The sequence below is a fragment of the Carassius gibelio genome, chromosome B24, assembly GCF_023724105.1.
Source record: "Carassius gibelio isolate Cgi1373 ecotype wild population from Czech Republic chromosome B24, carGib1.2-hapl.c, whole genome shotgun sequence".
Taxonomy (NCBI): Eukaryota; Metazoa; Chordata; class Actinopteri; order Cypriniformes; family Cyprinidae; genus Carassius; species Carassius gibelio.
The window spans coordinates 8,394,599-8,415,494 of NC_068419.1; the positions used below are offsets into that span (position 1 = coordinate 8,394,599).

General features: G+C 36.4%; 1 protein-coding gene across 13 annotated transcripts in view; it reads left to right on the top strand.

Annotated features, from left to right (window-relative positions):
* LOC128013273 (pleckstrin homology-like domain family B member 2) overlaps positions 1–20,194 on the top strand; it is a 42,239-nt gene extending 22,045 nt beyond the window's left edge. For 2 of the 13 annotated variants that reach the window (XM_052596130.1, XM_052596139.1), the window contains 19 exons: positions 15–353; positions 3,300–3,440; positions 4,420–4,557; positions 6,460–6,588; positions 8,221–8,376; positions 8,613–8,723; positions 8,833–8,922; positions 9,206–9,340; positions 9,810–10,007; positions 10,442–10,618; positions 10,693–10,836; positions 11,672–11,777; positions 11,911–11,925; positions 13,987–14,185; positions 17,276–17,366; positions 17,703–17,849; positions 18,118–18,337; positions 18,426–18,511; positions 19,135–20,194. In XM_052596130.1, coding sequence (XP_052452090.1) covers positions 15–353; positions 3,300–3,440; positions 4,420–4,557; positions 6,460–6,588; positions 8,221–8,376; positions 8,613–8,723; positions 8,833–8,922; positions 9,206–9,340; positions 9,810–10,007; positions 10,442–10,618; positions 10,693–10,836; positions 11,672–11,777; positions 11,911–11,925; positions 13,987–14,185; positions 17,276–17,366; positions 17,703–17,849; positions 18,118–18,337; positions 18,426–18,511; positions 19,135–19,275 — 2,763 coding nt within the window. In that variant the 3' untranslated portion in view covers positions 19,276–20,194. The remainder of the gene's footprint in view (positions 1–14; positions 354–3,299; positions 3,441–4,419; positions 4,558–6,459; positions 6,589–8,220; positions 8,377–8,612; positions 8,724–8,832; positions 8,923–9,205; positions 9,341–9,809; positions 10,008–10,441; positions 10,619–10,692; positions 10,837–11,671; positions 11,778–11,910; positions 11,926–13,986; positions 14,186–17,275; positions 17,367–17,702; positions 17,850–18,117; positions 18,338–18,425; positions 18,512–19,134) is intronic. The other 11 variants (XM_052596132.1, XM_052596133.1, XM_052596137.1 and 8 more) reach the window with 11 other exon arrangements.
* Positions 20,195–20,896: the final 702 nt, after the last annotated feature.

Sequence of the window (20,896 nt, forward strand, 5' to 3'; positions counted from 1 at the left end):
TGTCTGATCCATAGGAACGTCAGCGTCTGGAGACTATTCTTAATCTGTGTTCCGGGCTGGGCCGTGCAGAGCAGGACAAAACTGGCTTGGCCGTCGCAGACTTGCAGAAGATCAACAAGGAGCTGGAGAAATTACAGGTGTCAGATGATGAGTCTACGTTCTCAGACTCTGCAAGTCTGTCAGCCAGCATTTCTGCTGAAAATGACTATGGGCTTAAAGCCCAGGAGACCCAAGCCAGCGAGGAGAGACAGGTACGGCGGCGCAGGAATAGTGGACACAGAGAAGCCAGGGTGGAAACAGCTGTCCTTGGCTCTGCTCCCACCCCTTCTCCTCGGCTGACACGGATAAACAAGGTAATTGGTAAAGCTTCTTTTAAGCTACTTAAGCTACTCTTAGAAGTGTATGAATGAGAGGAACTGACTTCATGCATCTAAAAATCACCATGGAACCATTTGGTTAATAATCATTGCATTTGCATTGCGTCAAAACATTTAAATTTTACAAACATTTTTTTTACAAACTATTTGATTAAAAGTGTATATTATATTATATTATATTATATTATATTATATTATATTATATTATATTATATTATTATGCTGGAATGGTAATATACACTTTTAAACTATTCATTTGATCAAAAAAAAATTAATATATATTATTATATTATGATTTTAATAAGTTTAATAAATAGTTGTAGAATAAATAAGTGGATTATAATTTCAGGAATTTATAAAAATTGTATTTTTTTATTGAATAAATATTTAAAAAATAGTATATTTTGTTTCTTCCATGTTTTATATTATATTATATTATGTTATATTATACATTTCTGTAATAGTAATTTCTCCTTTTAAACTATTTATTTAATAAAAAATAAGTGATGTTATAATAATTTTCACTTTTAAATTGAATAAATATTTTAAGGAGTATAGTCCGTTGTCAGTATTTTTTATATTACAAATACATTAAATGGTAATATACTCCTTTTCAGCTGTTAAATTACAATCTAATTCGTCTTAATATATATCAATATTTTCATTTGCAAAATTTAATAAATAGTTTAAAGAGTATATTTCCATTTTCATATGTCACCATTTTAGTATAGTATAGTAAAGCTGATTGTCTGCGCTTGTCAGATGACCTTCAGCTATACTTTGATTACTTTCTATGGCTTCATGCATGAAGTGTTTCTTTGCCTGCAGTGTGTGTTTTAATCTCGTTAGGTAACTGAATCATATATAAAGCTAGTCTTTTTCCATACTGCTAATTCCTATGACCTTTTGGAGAGGTTATAAGAGTTTCCCACCCTTCCTTGGCATGCACACAACATCACGCACATTTTAATCCAACAAAGAATGTGAGGGTGTCTTCCCTTCAACTCCTGTATGGGCTAATCTAATTAGTCTACTGCGCAGGAGTAGCAGTCATGCTTTGGTTCTGTTATTAATCCATCCAAAGGTATACGCAGTAGAACACAAAATGTCCTTGGAAACCAGTTTATAGAAAGTATAAATCTGTATTGGACCGCTTTCTCTCATGTAGCCCACACAGAAACAGCTGAAGCAGCTCAGAGTTGTGCCCTCCTTAGTATAAACTGTGATGAGCAGATATAAACATCACTGTCCAAATATAGCAGGGTCATGTGCATTGTGTTTAGTTGATCTTTGCCTCACACAGTGGAAGAATGGCGTTCTTCTCACCCATATGTGCTGTCCTAATCATACATGCACGAATATGAGGAATCTTCCAGGTCAAAGGTCAACTTTTTGCTTCTAAAACTCAAAATAACCAGATCACCTTCCACGGATATTAAAAACCTAGATAAATAATTGGTTTAGGAAATGGAGTGTGTAAGGCCGCCCCTCTGTTCCCCGAAGTTTCCGTTGAACCCATTCATCATTGTTGATGTTCATTCAATGAATTCTGTTTCTTAGAGCTAAAGATCTGAGCAGCTGCCAGAAGGGGGCATGTCCATGCTATAGATGGCTTGCATTAAAGGGCTTTACACTACTAGCATTGCCATCTAGGCCAGTTCTAAATGTAGCATTAGGAATCAATTCAAAACCTAGCATTACTAATAATATAAACATGGGGACAAAATGCACATGATAGCTTCAAGGCCTAGTGAGCTGCCCTGCTTTTTGCAGTCTACATAGGCAGCTAACTTCTAAGTATACTAACCAATACAAAACCTAATAAGATACTTTTCGATGCAGAATTATTTATATTATATTCTGTTATATTATTTATGAATATTTTTAATAAATTTTTTATATTTTTAGTTTTTTTAAGCTTTTATGTGCTTGTCATTTTTGTATAATTTTTATTTATTTATTATTATTATTTTAGTAATGTTTAAGTGGTGTGTAATTAAATTTTATTTTATTTTTATTTTTTTTCTTTATTGTAACTGTAGTATTATTTGTATAGTATTTTGGTTAGGGCTGGCAAATGATTAATCGCAATTAATTGCATCCAAATAAAGATTTTTGTTTACATAAACCTATATACTCTTTGTACACATACAGTATATAGTCTGAAAGTATTTCCATGTATATATATATATATATATATATATATATATATATATATATATATATATATATATATATATATATATATATATATATATACACAATTATATATTCATATAATTGATATAATACATAAATATTTTAAATGTATAAACTTATATATATATATATATATATATATATATATATATATATATAAACATATTTTTCCTAAATATATATGTGCAAGTATGTGTAATATTTATATGTAATAATAAATATACAGTATACACACAATATATTATGTAAACAAAGACATTTATTAATCATTTGACAGCACTAATTATAGTATTTATTAATATTTCAAAACCACTTTTTATAATAAAAATTGTGTTTTTCAGTAATTTTGTGTGCTCCCGTCATTTTTATTATAAAAAATATATTTAATTTAATTTTTATTTTATTTTAAGTTATTTTAGTGCTATACATCTTTTATTTAAAAATCCTTTTTTGAATTTCCAAAAATCATATTTTCAATAATTTAGAATTGTCTTTTTTTTTTTTTTGCTGTTTTGTAAGGATAGGACAGTATTTAGGTAGGACGCAGGTAGGAGAGAGAAAGGGGAGTCAAAATTGGCGCTATATATCAGCACTCTACCCGTGAGGCTATTGGCGCTGACTCATCATTTTGATTTTAAACTGACCTAATGTCTTTTATGTCTTTTACTTTTTATTGCATTGTTCAGTATAGTTGGGTGGTTGCTTACATTACTGTGTCTTTAGCAGAATGCTGAGGACGAGGCACAGCTGAAGCTCGACGTGAGACGTTTAGAGGAGGAGAGGATCCAGGTCCTGAACAATATGGAAGAGTTAGAGCTGAAGATCAAAGACCTGGACAACCAGATGGAGGAGTCCATCAGAGAGGTACAGTAAACACATCTACAGGTCATGGAGGAAGTGGGAGAGACCGGGGTGGTGGGAGTAGTGAAGGGAGAGTGTTTATATGGGAGAGTTGTGCATGTGGCAAAGTAATCAGGAGCTGTGATGAGGACCACAGCTTGACATGGAGGTCTGAACTGCCAAGAATAAATCTGTTTTACTTTCTCTCACTTAAAGCCTCATATTCTCCGTTTTGTTTCCTTTAAACGATGCACTTCATTCCTGATTCAATTTCAGTATTTGAAGGCTTCTCTACTGTAATACACTTTCCCTTTCTGTCATCCTCATTTCTCCTTTTTTGTTCTTTTCTCTCCATAACAGTCAACTGAGGTTAAGAGTCCTAGGTAAATTTAGAAGGTTTTTTTCAGAACCTTTTGTGCAATGGAAAGGTTACATGGAATTAAAAGGTTCATTGCTGTAAACAATATTTTGAGTTTAGCTGACTTTTTTTCTATCTGGCCTACTTGATGGTGTCTTTATTCTTGCAAATTGCTTCTGTTCCATTGTTTTTCACCCTGTCAAGTTGGTTTTGAACATAAGAACGTATCCTATTTCTATGCCCTCTTAGACACTGGAAAGTTGTTCATAAAGTCCAAAGCACAAGAGAAAGCTATTGCTAAGTTGGCCTTAAAGCAGAAATTCCCATCTCCTGATTAATGTTACGTAGGTAGGTTAGTCTTGAGCCAGCAGTTCCTGCTAAGTCAGCTGTTCCATTAGAGCCTGTTCAGTAAACCCAGAATGTCAGTGTTGTGCTCTAGTTTTATGAGGTTGGGCTTTTATAGGTTTAGAACATGGGCCTCTTTTTATTTGTCTGAAATTAGGCACCACCTAGGTGGTCCAGATCATAATGTCATGACACCACTGTTTGCCATGAAATGACTGAAATTTTTGCAGTAGTTACTGTAAGTGACAGTGAACTTGAGATTGAGTAAAAAACGATGAACAAGTTTGTGTGTGTGTTTAGATGGAAGTGGAGCGCGCCTTGTTGGAAGGCGAGCAGGATTCAGAGATGGCTCAGCTACAGCAGGAGAAAGACGCTCTGGAGCAACTGAAAGAGAAGATGGCTGTCATTGAGAACAAAGCGCAGATGGAAAAATCTCAGGTATGTGCCATGATAAAGTCTGTATATCAGTGGTGGTACTTAACTATACCTAGTGACACTTCTAACTTAACTCAGATGTGCTTTCCTAAACGGTCTGTTCTTTTGATTTGTACAGTAGTCAGATTCATTTTTAAGGATTTAATTCATTCAGTTCATATAATTATCAAAGGTGTACTATTTTATTTATTCTACTGTTCAAAAGTTGGGGGCAGTGTTTCTTGAGCAGCAAATCAGCATATTAGAAGGATTTATAAGGATCACATGACACTGAAGACTGGAGTTATGATGTTGAAAATTTACTTTGTCATCACAGGAATAAATCAATTTAAAATGTTTAAATAGAAAACTGTTTAAATGGTAATACAATTTTACAATATTACTGTTTTACTGTATTTTTCACCAAATAAATGCAGCCATTGTGTGCATCAGTAACTTCTTTTAAGGGAAATTGTAAACAAAATACAACCACAAACTTCAATATACCAAAATGAATTAATTATTGAAGGTCCAATGTGTAGTCCTTGTATGGTATTTTGTAGCCAATTGCTGTTGTGCATCATTGGTTTGGAGTCTGTTGTAGAGTGTAGTATGTTTCATTATTCATTTCGCACATAGCTTCATAAAATTGTTGATCCACTGATTTCACATGGACCATTTTAACAATGTCCTTTTTACCTTTCTGGGCCTTGAACTTTGTAGTTGTGTTGCTGTCTATGGAGGGTCAGAAAGCTCTTGGATTTTGTCAAAAATATCTTCAGTTGTGTTACAAAGAACAACTGGGTTTGGGGTTTTTATGGGTTTGGAACGACATGAGGGTGAGAAATTAATGGCAGAAGTTTCATTTTTGTGTGAACTATCCCTTTTAAGGACATTGCCCCCATAAATAACTTTAGTGCAGTTGGCTACTTTTGCTTTTAGTGTTGCTAATGACTTTTTTAAAAGATAGCTTTATTTATTTATGCTAAGCTATTGTTTCAATGCATCTCTACCAGCACCTTTGTGTACAGAATATTAAGTCTATAATACATAATATTATTTTTGAAATCTGAATTATAGAGCATTCGTTTGATATGCATTTCATATGCATTTCTCACACACACACACGCTTCCTGGAAGCCTCTCATTCCAAAATACTGGTTGATAATCCCGGCTCTGCTCTAAATTCACCTCTGCTAAACTGAGTGACACCACACACTGTGTTGATGCAAGGGCTTTCTAAGCCAAGAGCTGGTGGGAATCCTGGCACCTGCGTCTCAAGTTCAGCCTGACTTCCGGCTCATTCATTCATTTAGCCTGGCAGCTGCGGAGACACTTGAGATACTTTAGCTAACGGTCCATTTCTGACACACTGACTCTTAAAGAGGATGGTTGATTTGTTCACATGTACATTTTCATTGCGATTTGGATGCTGCTCATGTAGGCAGCAGAACTAGAAAGCTTGCTAGGTTTTGGAACCTATCAATCAAGGGAATGTATTAATATATTATATTGCTATTAATGTGTTTCGATACTAAACAACCATAATCCACCTACAATTGCATAAAATTTCTTGATGTAAGAATTGCTTTATGATCATTAGTAGGATTTTAGTTATTGAACAATGGTGTGTGTCTGTTGCCGCCACTTGAGGCCATTCTTTGCAGTGTTGTTAAAATGCAAAGTGGCCACTTGTTAATTTCAGTTCAGTTTGAACTGAAAGCTGAGGTATTTTTCGGTTTCTTGAGTGTTGATAACGTCAGCTATCATTTTCCCGACATTTTCATGTTCTTCATTTAATTCAGCACCTTCACATCCATCATGCCTCACTTATGCTGTTACTGAGTGTAGTAACTAACCCTGCCCACCCCACCCTGCACTAACCCTTCTCTCCTCTCTCCCTGCTTCCTATGCACGTATGTGCAGGACAAAGATAAGCTAGATGCAGAGCGTGTAAAGTTAGAGCGACTGGCACATCTGCTTGCTGAGCAGAAGACTCAGTTGGACACCTGCCCCGAAGCCTTGAAAGAGCAACTTCAGCTGCAGCTCTGCAGGGTCAGTACTCACACACAGCCTTCATCCGCCTCTTCCTCATAACTGGGTCTTGTCCTCTTCATCCTTAGTGCTTGCATCTGTCTCACTTCCATGAAAGACATTTCGGCTGGCTTTCTTCTCTTATATCGCATGTGCTTCCTGTGTGTTTGTAATGTACTGCATAATGTTTTTGAATAATAAAAAAAAATTATATAATCAAAATATTGCTCCTGGCACCGATGGGTCATATTTGATTCCCCCAAATCAAAAGTCTATATTAGTATATATTAAAGGATTAGTTCACCCAAAAATTTAAATTAGCCCATAAATTACTCATTTTGAAGTCATCCTGTATATGACTTCCTTCTTTCATACGAATCTAGAAATTAAAAATTGTCTTTGATCTTTCAAGCTGTTGGATGCACCTCAGCGGGTGTTGCACTCCATCGTTACTTGAGAAGTTTAATAAAAAGTGCATCCATTAAACAAAAGTGTAGCGAATCAATGTGTTTTTGTAAGAAAAATATACATATTCAGAACTTAATAATTACTTTAATCTAGCTTGCGCTCACTCTTATAAAATGGAAGCAGTCCCGATGTGATTCTTCAAAATCAAGTCATTTTTTTTTATATTTTAAATCAAATTAAAATATTAATGATTAAATAAGACAAATTTGATTTACATTTCTAATTTTCATTTCATAAAAAAAAATTATTAATAGTAATTTTAAGTCTAAAAATTCACAGATCTTGGTGCAATGCAAATAATATTTTAGTTTTAGTAAATAAATCAAGTTAACTACAACTTGCTGTAATGTATTTGATATTTTATTTAGATATAAATGTGATATTGACAAAAATACTAAACTCTCAGAATTAAATTATTTAATAAAATGTAGTATTTTCCGAATTTATATATTTATTTTAATTATTATAATATATATATATATATATATATATATATATATATATATATATATATATATATATATATATATATATATATATATTAATTCTTATAATATAGAAGTGATCATTATTATTTTTTTCTTCAAATTATTTTTCCTCTTTTTTTTTTCTTTTTTTTTTTGCATTACAATGTTGAAAAAAAATTAGGAGGGATGGGTGCTTAATAGTCATGAAAATAATGTCACAATGCTAAAAAACTACAAATATAATTTCTTATTTCTTTACCCCATGTCTCATTCATAGGTTTCATGAGATTCACCCTGATAGGCTGGTACACAATCCCTGATACTGACAACATCAAACGATAATTTAGTTCAATTTAAAGCTGGCAGGCCTTAAATGAAAGTGTGGCATACAGAAGCTGCTTGACATGTGACGTGGGATTGCTGCAGAGTTTCTCTATGTCACAGAAGGTCATGTCATGTGAGTGTTGACGTGATTGAACTCTAATGGTCAGTGGTGACAGGTGAAAGTTGTGGTGTTGGTCCTCTGTTCACTGGCATGTGGCAGCGCACTCTTACAGCAGTTATTGGCCTGCTTACAGCAGAGTGAAACCTTAACCCCTGTCTCCATCCCTGGGGAGGCTGCTGGAGCAGAGGCTTGTTGAACTGTGGGAGTATTACGACTTCATTTCCTTTACACTTTGAAGATATAGATCTAGAGCATCATGTCCTTTTGTATCAGGATGCAGAGACGCTAGAGGTGGAGACCAAGCGGTTTGAAGACCTAGAGTTTCAACAGCTGGAACGAGAGAGTCATCAGGATGAGGAGAAAGAGACTCAGACCCAACATATTCTCAGGGAGATCGCAGAACACCAAAGGAGCACCGGCACACGGAAGGTGAGTTTCCTGTTGGTGCCTTTAATCTTCATCTTACTTATTAGAGCATTGTGCATTTAAATGATGTGATGGAACGAAAGAGAAAAGGCTTTTATAAGGCTTATATAAAGACCAAATTAACCAATACTAGTTGGCTTCAACAGTGTTTTTCTATTTGACTCGTCTCCAAAGTTAAGGCTCAAAGAAAATCTGTAAATATGATCATTCAAACACATTGATATGTGTGACACCTTTAGGAGAGGCTGCTGGCCCTGAAGAAACAGTACACCCAGATTTCCCAGCAGGCTCAGAGGGACAAAGACAACTTTGTGAAGGAAAAGAACAATCTTCAGATGATGCTACAGCGGGTATGTCTGTGTAATATTACTACACTGCCTTTTTTGCTCCCTTCTTTGAAAGCAGTTGTTGGTGATTCTGAATCATCATCATAACAGAATTTCTCGTTTTTTTTCCCAGGAAAAAGAAAATCTCGCCAACTTGGAGAAGAAATATTCTGAGCTCACTGGGGCATTGGGTTTCCCTGTCAGTCCCATCAGTATGAAGGAGGTACGTCTGACAGGATTGTGTGTTTTATGTCAATTTAAGGCAGATCTTCTCTTGACATCCTCTCTTGGACTGCACATGTGTTTTGGGTCTGAGTACTTCGACCATGTGTGGCTTCCCCAAAAGGTTACAAAAACACCATGAATTGATCTACAGTAAAAAAGGAAGCCTTCACGCTTTTCACCCAAGCTTTCAGTATGACCCTTGCAACCTGGAAATCTTCGGTTGCAGAGGGATGTTTGTGTTTCCTCACCGTGGAAACAGGGTCTTCTTCCCTGTATTCCAGGATTGTTTCCAGTTGGCCGATGTGTGTCCACCTCATAGTGAATTTTGCCATGCCCACAAAACCCTGTCTCCACTTCCTGCTGACCTCCTGATGTTTTCTTCTCTGTTTTCCTCTCTGACTATCAAAAATGCTGAGGTAACGCATTAGCAGTGTGCATGCAAGATAATCTTTGGTGCTTGTTTTCTGCTTTTCAAAATACCTCCTAACATGCCGCTTCTCTGGGTAGTTAAGTTTATAATGCTCTTAAAATAACCGTTTATTATTTACTCTTTTACTGCTTTATCTGGGCTTTAAATTTCTTGGATGTTTTTGTGGATCCTTTAAACATTAACTGAATTATTTATTTATTTATTTCATTTAAAAAAAAAAATTTTTATTTGACTAATTCATCTCTTTTTTATTTTTATTTTCTAAATATAATTTGTTTTTTATTTTATTTTTTATTTTAATGATCCATTTTTTTAAAAATCTTTTTAACATTTTATTTTATTTTAAAATGTGATTCATCTGTTTTTAATATGCTTGTAATTAATCATTTTAACCTACTTGAATGTTTTTCCTATTCACCCCTCTTCCCCCCCATTTCCCCAATGGTTTGTTCCAGGGCTATGTTACAGTCAATGAGATCAATGAACTGTACTCTCAGCTGGGGGTAGATCCCACCCCAGCCCCCCTCCCCACCCAAGCCCAGTCCTCTCCTGACACCCCTGCTACAGGGACTGACCCAAGCCCTGACCCAAGCCCTGAACCCAGTCCTGAACTCAGTCCTGCAGAGAGCACTGCCCCGCCAGGAGAGGGTGAGGTGTGTGATCAGGATGGTTTATGTGTGTTAGGCATTAAGCGTGTCCAGGATTTAGTTTGGCTTTAGTGTGCACACGCCAAGTTTTGGAAATTGAGTAAAGGTCATGTTACATGTTCACTGTGGGATTTCAAGGTATTTGTATTGTGTGGATTATTTATTACTTGATTCCCTTCCTCTGATTCTTTTTAAATTAAAGGGGTCATATCTTTCTATATATATATCATATATGCTATATTATAATAATAATAATTTGTATTATTATTATTCATCCAAATTTCTGGACAACATGTTTTTGCAACTTTTAATTAATCATTTTGCCTTTTTAGCATAAAACATAAATGCAAATAAAAAAAGATATATGATATGTCCCCTTTAAGCAAACTATAGCCACCTTCTTCTTGCATCCTTATTTTCTGATTTTCTCTTTTCCAAAGCACTCTCCCTCTTCCTGTCCACTGTCATCCTCCATCCCTTCTTCCTCTTTCACTGCATGTTCTCGTCCCAATTCTAAACCTCCCTCTGTGCACTGGCCTGAAGACATGGTCACCTTCCTCAACCCTTCTCCTCCTCCTCCTCCTCTACCTGCCAAAAAACAGCGCCATCACAGACAGGTAAACCTTGCGAGTATGTATGTATGAGTGCAATTATTAGAGACATCTCTTACCTTTAACCTTCTGTTCCTCAGCATTTCCGCACCCTAGAAGAAAGGAAGTGGTACGGTAAGGGAGGCGGAGCTCATTTGAGTGACACTCTTCCTCGGAAGAAGACCCAGCCCACCATAACCCCACAGTTCACCTGTGCCACCCTTGGTCGTAACATACCCTCTAAAGTAAGAATACATTATACATTTACATATTTAGAAGTCTCTACTCTGCATTTAATTGCATTTATATAGAGTTTGTTATAGTCTTAAATGTACAGTGGCCAAAAATATTCTGTTCATTTCCATGGACCAAAAAAATAAAATATGGTTATAATAAACTAGATATGTACTGGATATTTTTTTTTTTACTATGTATTCACTATTTTGTTTGCATTTATGGAATTTAACCAGGAACTTTGATTGCCACGATGATATTACTCATAATATATATATATATATTTTTTTTTATTAATAATAAAACAAATTAAATATTATTTAGCCCTTATGTTATTTGGCCCACTGTCCGGTTTTGTAATAACTTATGTAGGAACTTCCTGGCATATTTTACAATATTTTAATGAATGTATATCTGTAAATGTTGCCGTTTATTATTATTTTGAATTGTTTTGGTGAACTTAAGTAAAATTCATTATAAATAATTAGCCCATGTTCATTTATTTGAAGTTCAAATCTGAAAATATTTTAATCATTTACGCAAATATTTAACACACATTATCTTCTTGGTTAATATAATATAATATTATATTATAAAATATTATAATAAATAAAAAAATAAAAACATCCAGATATTTTTAACTATACAATACTGTATTTTTTTTTTTTTTAAATAATACATTTAATTAGCAAGGATGCCTTAAATTTATCAAGTGACAAAGACATTTATAATTGTACAAAATAGTACATTTATAATTTTCAAAAACCATCCTCCTGACCTCAAATGTTTGAATGAGACTGTATGTATGAAGTAAAAAGTCACTCAAACATCACCCCCTGTGTTTAGTCCCATCCACCTTTAGCTCAAAGCTCCAGCTGTGGGAGTGTGTTGAACCGAGCCCTTGCCATCACCCCTAAAGAGACACACATGGATACACACCGCCTGCACAAGGGTAGGGCACCTCAAACACACTCTGTTTAAAATATACAGTGTTATTATGCTGCATTGCATCATACGCATCAGAAATGATGATGCTTCATAAGTTAAACGTTACCTAATCTTGAATTACCTTCTCTATCCTGCAGGCAAATCTAAGAAAGGTACAGTAGTCTGCCTACACTAGTCTCGATTGCCTGTTATATAATTTCTATTAAAATAATGTCAAAGTCTTTTAGCATGTCCTCTCTGGCGAAGAATTTCCTCCTTTGGGAGACATTCATTGCCTCGGTCATTGACTGATATCAACCCAACTCTCATTGCTTTTAATGTGTCTGGTCTCACTGAAATGGAGAAACCTGTAGCGTTTCTTCAATTTTATGCACTGTTTGACTCACCAGGGCCTTTTATGGGTCTTATTTGATGAGGTTGACTCTTGTATGAAATAAAGCTGCCATTTTATACACATTACAAAGGCATGAGATGATATATTTCATACAATGGTGTGAAGTTATTGTAGTAATTCAGTCCTGCATGATGAGGTGTGTCTGTAGTCATTTGTTTTTGTTTTTTCTATTCATAGACTTTAATTATTATCTCACACTGCTGTTTATGGTCTAGAGAGTTGATGGTGGGTGTTTATGGGTATTCTGACAGGAATGGGGCATGGTTTCGAATATACGACGTTTAGGTGCGGTCAGGTGCAAAATCTTTCACCCACAAGTGCATAGATTTCTATTCAAACACCTGTAAAAATGTTCAGAATAGTGGTAAATGTGACCTCACCTTTCTTGATTTAAAAAATTTCATCACCCAGCATGCAAAAACACCTTGGTCACACCTGGTTTTAGGAGTTGTTTGTGTAGTAACTCTGTAAGCTTGCCACATTAAGGCTCTGGACCATCAAAACAAGCCAATCAAGACCAATTAAATTGAGTCTCCTTCTAAGGACTCAATGTCCTCCAATAGGAAGCGTTTGTTCCATCTGGGTGGAAACTTTCTGCATTTATTTATATGTTTTGTGAAGATAATGGAAGAATGTTGGGACAATGAAGGACAGGAAATTCTTCCGTTCTTTTTTTCAAAGAAATATCTGACCTGATGGGTTTATATGTGAACTTTTTCTTTTTAATTCCGCAGCTTTGATTGTTAAATCACTAAAGCTTTTTATTTATTTATTTATATTTTTTGAATATGTGAGCATTATGAGTTCACTGTTGTAGATGAAACGCTTGACCGTATTATCGGATGGTTTATCTGAAGGTCCCTTGAGTCGGATCATCAGAGAGGCGGGTCTCTGCTTTTTCTTGATGTGGTTGATGTTATCAAGGTTGTAGTGAAGTCAAGTCTCATATCCTCTGAGCTAAATCTAGTGGTACTAGTTGTTCAACAGTGTATCTTCAGGAGACAGCATCTAAATCGGTATTAAGCGCAAATATATGAATCTATCTCTTTGTTCTGGACTTGTAGCTGAAGAAGGGCATCATTAGGGGCTTGGGATCCAGTCTATGAATCAGAGTAAGGTATTTTCTTACATACACTGCCATTCAAAAGTTTGGGTCAGTAAGATTAAATTTTTTTGAAAAAAAATTATGCTCACCTAAGCTACATTTATTTGACCAAAAACTATTATTCAAATTTAACATTTAAACTGTTTTTATTTGAATAGATTTTAAAATGTAATTTATTTTTGTGATGGCAAAGCTGAATTTTCGGCGTCATTACTCCAGTCTTCAGTGTCACATGATTTTTTGGAAATCATTCTAATTCTAATTTGGTGCTCATGAAACATTTCTTATAATAATTATTGATAGCATTTTTGTGGAAAGTGTGTTACGACACCATTTATTTAAAATATAAACTTTTGTAATCTTATAAATGCCCTTACTGTTACAATTTAATGTATCCTTGTTGAATAAAAGTATTAATTTCTTTTTTTTTTTTTATCATACCCCAAACTTTTGAACAGTAGTGTGTGTGGTTAGGACATTATTGCACGGTGGCTGGTCTTTGTGAGCAAAGTAAAGGGCCCCAGGGTGCCCCGGGCAGTGTCTGGCCAGAGGAAACTGAGTTGGGCAACACAAATGGAGAATCTTCTCCTAGAAGTGATGCTGAACTCTCAGGTAAAGCGGAGATGGCCCTGAAAACAGGAAGGATAAGTCATGTGGTGTTATTTCATATTGTACATTATTGCTAAATTCATGTTTTCTTGGCATGTTTCTCAGGGCACAGTCAGCAGCACATTGGCGAGGAGCACAGAATGCGGTTAAGTGATCTCGGTGGCCGTGCATCCTCACAAACCAATGTCTATCTAGACTCTTTTGGTTACCAAGATAACGGCCGTGCCTTTGATACGCTCAGTGTGGACAGCTCAGACAGCATGGAAACCAGCATTTCTGCCTGTTCGCCCGACAATGTCTCCAGGTAGTGTTGTTGTTTTTTGTCTTCTGTCTGGATCTGACAAAACTTTGTTTGGTGGTATCTTGTTTTTTGTAAAAGTCTATTAATTATAGTCATTCAACATTACAGTATAATTGAAAGCCATTATTTTGAAATATATAACAACTTTTAATTTTAAGTGCTTTTAAAAGAATCTTGATATAAACTATATTATATACATAAACTATACATATCAATCCTTATTCAAGCTAAAAAAGTTAATCAGCGACTAGAACAGTCTAAGGATTTTTCTTTTTCTTTTGTTCTTTGATTTACATCAATGACCGACTTCAGCAGGTTTCACTTTAAAATCAATGATGTCTCGTTAAAACCTGATGCATATGACACGGATCTGACACATCCGATTTTCTCCCAACTCTTTACAGTCATTTAAGACCGAAAATCTGTCATTGATCAATCATTGACACCTTCCACAAATAGTGTAAGTCACAGAAGGTTGTTACTGAAAGGGGTGGCTGTTCACAGAGTGCTGTATCAAAGCATATTAAATGCGAAGTTGACTAGAAGGAAGAAATTGGGTAGAAAAAAGGTGTACAAGCAACAGGGATGACTGCAAGCTTGAGAATACTGTCAAGCGAAGCCGAATCAAAAACTTTGGAGATTTTCACAATTAGTGGACTGAAGATGGAGTCAGTGCATCAAGAGTCAACACACTCAAGACGTTTTCAGGAAAAGGGCTTCGAAGCCAATTCTGAAGCAGAAACAACGTCAGAAGCATCTTACCTGGGCTAAGGAGAAAAGAACTGGACTGTTGCTCAGTGGTCCAAAGTCCTCTTTTCAGATAAAAAAGTAAATTTAGCATTTCATTTGGAAATCAAGGTCTGGAGTCTGGAGGAAGACTGGAGAGGCACAGAATCCAAGCTACTTGAAGTCCAGTGTGAAGTTTCCAAAGTCATTGATGATTTGGGGTGCCGTGACGTCTGCTTGAGTTGGTCCATTGTGTTTTATCAAATCCAAAGTCAATGGAGCCATATACCAGGAGATTTTGATAAAGTAAACGCAGCCTTGTTGAGCCTAAGAGACTGCTCTAATTCTAAACTATATATATGGCTTTATATTATATAGATGTCTTTATATTATATAAAAGCAGTAGAAATAGGTTGTATGTCCCCACTTAGATTCAAGCTGGAGTTTGTTTCTTCAGATCTACAGATAGATCATATAAACCCATGACACATACCATGTCTTTGTAATTGAAAACATTTCCATAGCTCTTATTGTAGTTCACGCCAAGAGTTCTGTCTGGGGTACAATGAATGAAATATTGAGAACAAGGGCAACGTGTTAGGAAAGAATAGAGAGAAAGACAGAGCAACTGAAATCCTGGAACTACATTTGAATGCTCTGGTGACTGGTTTCGTGCAGGTTACCGTAAACCTCAAGTCTGTTTGAAAGTGACTAGTTGAAGACCTTGATGAAAAAACTTCGACAGATGAGACCACATGAGGTCATTACTCAGAGCGATGCGTGTTTATGCTGTATGCGTGTGTGTGCGTGTGTGCTGGAGGCAGCAGATCGGCACTTGTGTAATTTGAGTGGTTTGCTTGAATAATGTGAGTTCTGAGGGGCCTGAGAAGGACCGTTGGTACCCCCTCCTCTGCTCCGGGGATGGATCCACTCGGGTTACAGCAGGAACAGTTAGAGGAAACCGATTTAGGGTTTCTTCCCTCCAGTTTGAATGTAATCAGCCACAGAGCGCGGGTTCAGGCTGTTCTTGGGTCTTTGTGTGTTATGTTCCACTTCTCTCTACTGGTTCTTTGGGTTCTAAATCAGGAATGACCTCTGTTCATCTCCGGCATCACTGGTAAGATACCATAAAGATGAAAGAACTGATTGATGAAGGACATGAAAGGTATACAATGTGTGCAGAGGAATGGAAAAGATGGAAACAAGGTGGCCACATGTTATGTCTTGGTGATTTATTTTAAAACCGTTATGGACACAATGGAGCAGATTTGCATGATGGGTTTGATGTGTGCATGATGAGATCGTATTGATTTGGGTTTGAGATCATCTTTGAATTTCATCTTTATTCATGAATTAACAACAAAGTGTCAAAACAAGCTTTTGTAAACCTACTATAAGAACTATAAAGCCTTCTTCATCATGCATGCAGACTCGGCTTGTTAATGACTGACAGTTGTCCATCATCAGGTTCCAAAACGAAACCAGTTGATTGAAGCACATTTATAGAAACTTCTAGAAATGCTTCTTTGCATGCAAGACTGGCACAGTAATTAGAAATCTGTTTGACAGCTATGAAATCCTCAGTATCTGCTCAATTAATTATGATTAGTCCTGTTTAATATTTGCATAATTTGTGATCTGTCTTTTCTTTCCTCCAACCATCAATAGAAATCTTGTCGACTCCTGGACAGTTATGTGTTGATTTTTATCTGCATATCTGACAGAAAATTATACACGCTGATTGATTGCATTTAATTTATCCAAAACCAGTTAGGCTTCAACCTTGCTACGTTCTTTTGTAGTTTGCAAGAACTTTCTTTGCCATTGTCCATCATCAGTTACTGGAAAGTGTATTATTGGAGGGTATGTTTTGTTTTATGGAAGGCTGTTTTGGGAATGCCAGTAATGACAAAAGGGACTGTACAGGGTTTGAAGTGGAAGACGATTCCCATACATTCTTTACAGGTGAAGATTTTAAGGATGGTATTGCAGAGCCAAGCTGTGAAGTGAAGGTTTTAGGGGGAAATTTGAAGTTCTACGGAAAGGAGGGGCTGGTCAGATCTATTCCACGTGTTCTTTTTGAACTCTAAATGGAAAGCATCAGACGTCAGACTGCGGGCTGCACTCTCAAGCTCTCTATGCCTGAACTGTTAATGTGTTCCAGTGCTGACCAGCTTTATTGGTTCCTTCTGTGTTCTCAAGCATATACATACATGCATGCAAATACACATAGGACATGCTTACATTTGCAAGTGTATGCATTCTTCTCGCATGCCTAGTTGAGATTTCTTTGCTGTAGCATTCGCTCTGAAAAGTAAAATGTAATGCCTTATCTCATAGGCAATATTTTTCTTTTTTATTCTGCAGCGCCAGCACCTCCAATGTTTCCAAGATGGAGGAGATGGAACGTCTTCTCCGGGAAGCTCAGGCAGAGAAGCACCGGCTCTTGGAACACAGGGTAACGAAACGGCCACACAAACCTGCCACTTCTTGCTAGAGCTGCCATCAGTTTTTTACAATCCAGTCTTTCGGCACGCCATAAACCCAAGTGAACCCCATGTGGCTTCATGGATCTTAAACCGTGAGCTTGTTTGCTCTATTAGAAGTTTCTCGGTCAGCCAGAAACAGAAACAAATTCAGCTTGAAATGCAGGAAAGCTGTGGGAAACGAGTCGTTCTTCCTGTTTCTGATGTCGTTCGTGGGAGTTTAGGCTGGAACAGAGAGTACTAATTGTGTGCAGCTTTAAAAAGCAACTTGTTTCGGTACAGAGCAATGTCATTTCTCTGTGTCTCAGGAGAGAGAGATGGAGAATAAAAGCAGGGCTCTTGAAGAGGAGAGGAGACGGCGAGAAGAGCTAGAAAAACGGCTACAAGAAGAAACCAGCAGGAGGCAGAAACTCATTGAGAGAGAGGTGAAACTTCGTGAGAAACAGAGAGCACAGGTGAGTTCTGTGCTAGGACGAAAACTTAAAAATTTCATACAAATTTTTGTAACTCACCCCATAACATCACAGACATGAGTGAAACCCAAAGCCGCATTAACACTCACACACACACACAGCAACATAATAAAACACTCAGAACAGATTATCAGCCTCAAAATACACTAGAAACTACATGGAAACATGCTTAAACACATATTAGCTGCCACATAAGAACTAACTTAAATCTAATTGACTGATGCACAAATACTTTGTGACCCTGCCACAGTCTCGTCCCCTCACGCGCTACCTACCCGTAAGAAAGGACGACTTCGACCTTCGTGGCCACATCGACTCGGCCGGCCATAACACAGAAACTTGTTACCACGTCTCCATCACAGAGAAAACCTGCAGGGGCTTCCTCATTAAGATGGGCGGCAAAATCAAAACCTGGAAGAAGCGCTGGTTTGTCTTCGACCGTAACCGCAGGACCCTGAGCTACTATGCAGGTCATTTTCCCCTTCACTTATTCACTCATGAAGCTGGTGGTTTGAAATGATATCAGTATTGATTTTTGTACTTGTTGTACGGTTTCAGATAAACACGAAGCCAAACTGAAAGGAGTGATTTATTTCCAGGCCATAGAGGAAGTATATTACGACCACTTAAAGAGTGCCCACAAGGTACTTTTCTTCTGCGACTGATAATTATCAATTTAATGAAATGTATATACTGTGTTTGCAATAATTTTGATTTTTGATTTTATTAAGTTAAAATAATTAAAATATTTAATTACAATAATTGTAACATTTAAATGTTCTTTATAATGTATTTAATTATTGACATTTAATTATTAATAACATGTATTTTATTTAACATTTTAACATTTAAAATCATTAATAAGAGTTAACATTTGCCCATGACATTTATTATGAAAACTATAAATGGATAACGTTCAGTATGTTACTGACTTTTAAAATAAAGCCTATAATAAGATAATTATTGTTATTTAGCATTAATAAACAAGGATTTTATTTTATTTTTATTCAGGGGTGTCCAATCCTACTCCTGGAGGGTCACTGTCCTGTAGAGTTCAGCTCCAAACCCATTTAAACACACCTGAACCAGCTAATAAAGATCTTAAAAGATATCCTAGAAACTTCTAGGCAGGTTTGTTGAGAAACTCTGGAGCTAAACTCTGCAGGACAGTGGCCCTTCGGGACCAATGTGTGGACTCCCCTGTTTAAATGTTTCATTGCTGCCCCCTATAGGCCAACCTGTAATCTTACCCCTCTCTCTTTCTCAGAGTCCAAACCCTTCACTTACGTTCAGTGTGAAGACTCATGATCGCGTCTACTACATGGTGGCACCCTCTCCAGAAGCTATGAGAATATGGATGGACGTCATCGTAACGGGGGCAGAGGGATACACTCAGTTCATGATTTAGATGTTTTATGCTAGCAGAGAAGGAATGATATGTGCAGTGTGTGGACTTAAAAACCCCTGGACTTGATCTGCACTCATTCACATGCTGGCTTCAGTACTGATTCCCCCAAACGCTGAACTGATCGTATTATTTTTGCATTCGTATCAGTTTTCCAATCTCAATCCACAGTATTGAAGCTTTTCTCTTCACTACCTTTATATATATATTTTTTATGCAACATGAACTTTTGCTTGGCGGCCCAGAAGATGGAATGGAACACATATCCTATGATTTTGTGTGCATGTTTGTGTCTTTTGGTATTTCGTCTGTCTGATTGTGTGAAGAGAGAAAGACGTGTTAAATGATATTTAGTGCCAGTGTGCCACGTTGTGTGTGGTCTGTTTGTTATCTTGTGTACAGGGCCTCAGGGACACACACATTATAATATAAACAGCTGTCAGCTGTTGTGCCAAAGATGAAATGCACACTGACCACACGATATAGAGTTTAGATGCATTGCGTGTGTTGGTGTTTGCCAGTGCCTTCACTTCTATATTATACTGATATATGCTTTTATACTCAACATTCAGATTAATCAAAGGTGCTATAAGACACGCATGTGTGGCTATTTTAACACTAAAGTTATTCATTACAAACTTCCGAAACACTAAAGCTGCTTGCCGTTCAGGTATTACACAGGATAAAACATCCTCCGTTTAGAGTTATACTACACAGAGACTAAGTTTTTAGTATGTCTTATAATTCTTGATCATTTTATCATCATGCATATGAAACTTTTGCATTTTTATGAACTGTATTAAATGCTTTTGGCCCATTTTTAGGCTATGATTACTTGTATTTGGTTTGATGTCAACAGAAAATGTAAAATGTATTTGATCCCTAGAATTAAGCTTCAGGTAAAGCCAGTACTACAATACAACATGTCCTTATTGTCCTAGTTTGTGTGGTTTTATTAGTTCAAGTCCAATCAGACTGAATTTGATGTGTAATTTCATTACCACCAGCAGGAGGCGACAGCCATGCTGAAAACGTTATCCATAAGCTTTTATCTGTGAGTTAACCAGTAGTCTGTTTTGAATATTGTTAATACTCATTTGAGATGTATATTTATACTCTTGTTAACCATGCATGCATCTTTATTTTTGCATATGTATATTGTTTATGATCTCTGTCTACTTGATAAACCTTTGACTATGTCGTGTGAGTATATAGTCGTCCATGTAGACATATTACATCGTTTCCCGAAGGAAAACAAGACGCACTGGACCGAAATCAAATGAAGGATTTGAGTAATAACAGGGTGGTGAGTAGATTAGTCAGTTTGTTCAGGATTACCACATAGATTGAGTGTTCTTCCAGGTCTTCTTGCTTATAAACTTGCTTTGCACTCTAGATAAACAGATGGATTTACATGCACGTGAACATTTCAGCCTAAACGTCCTCCGGGCGTGTGCATGAGTATTGAGCCCTGCAGGCCTGCTCTAATTTTTCATGTACAGCCTTGTTAGGATGTGAATGCTGGGTTTAGGTTGTCTGACATCATCCTAGCTATGATTAATGTCCTATATTTGGTTTTCTTTTGTGGGAATACTGTCCTTTACTTGTCCTTCATTTCGAGCGA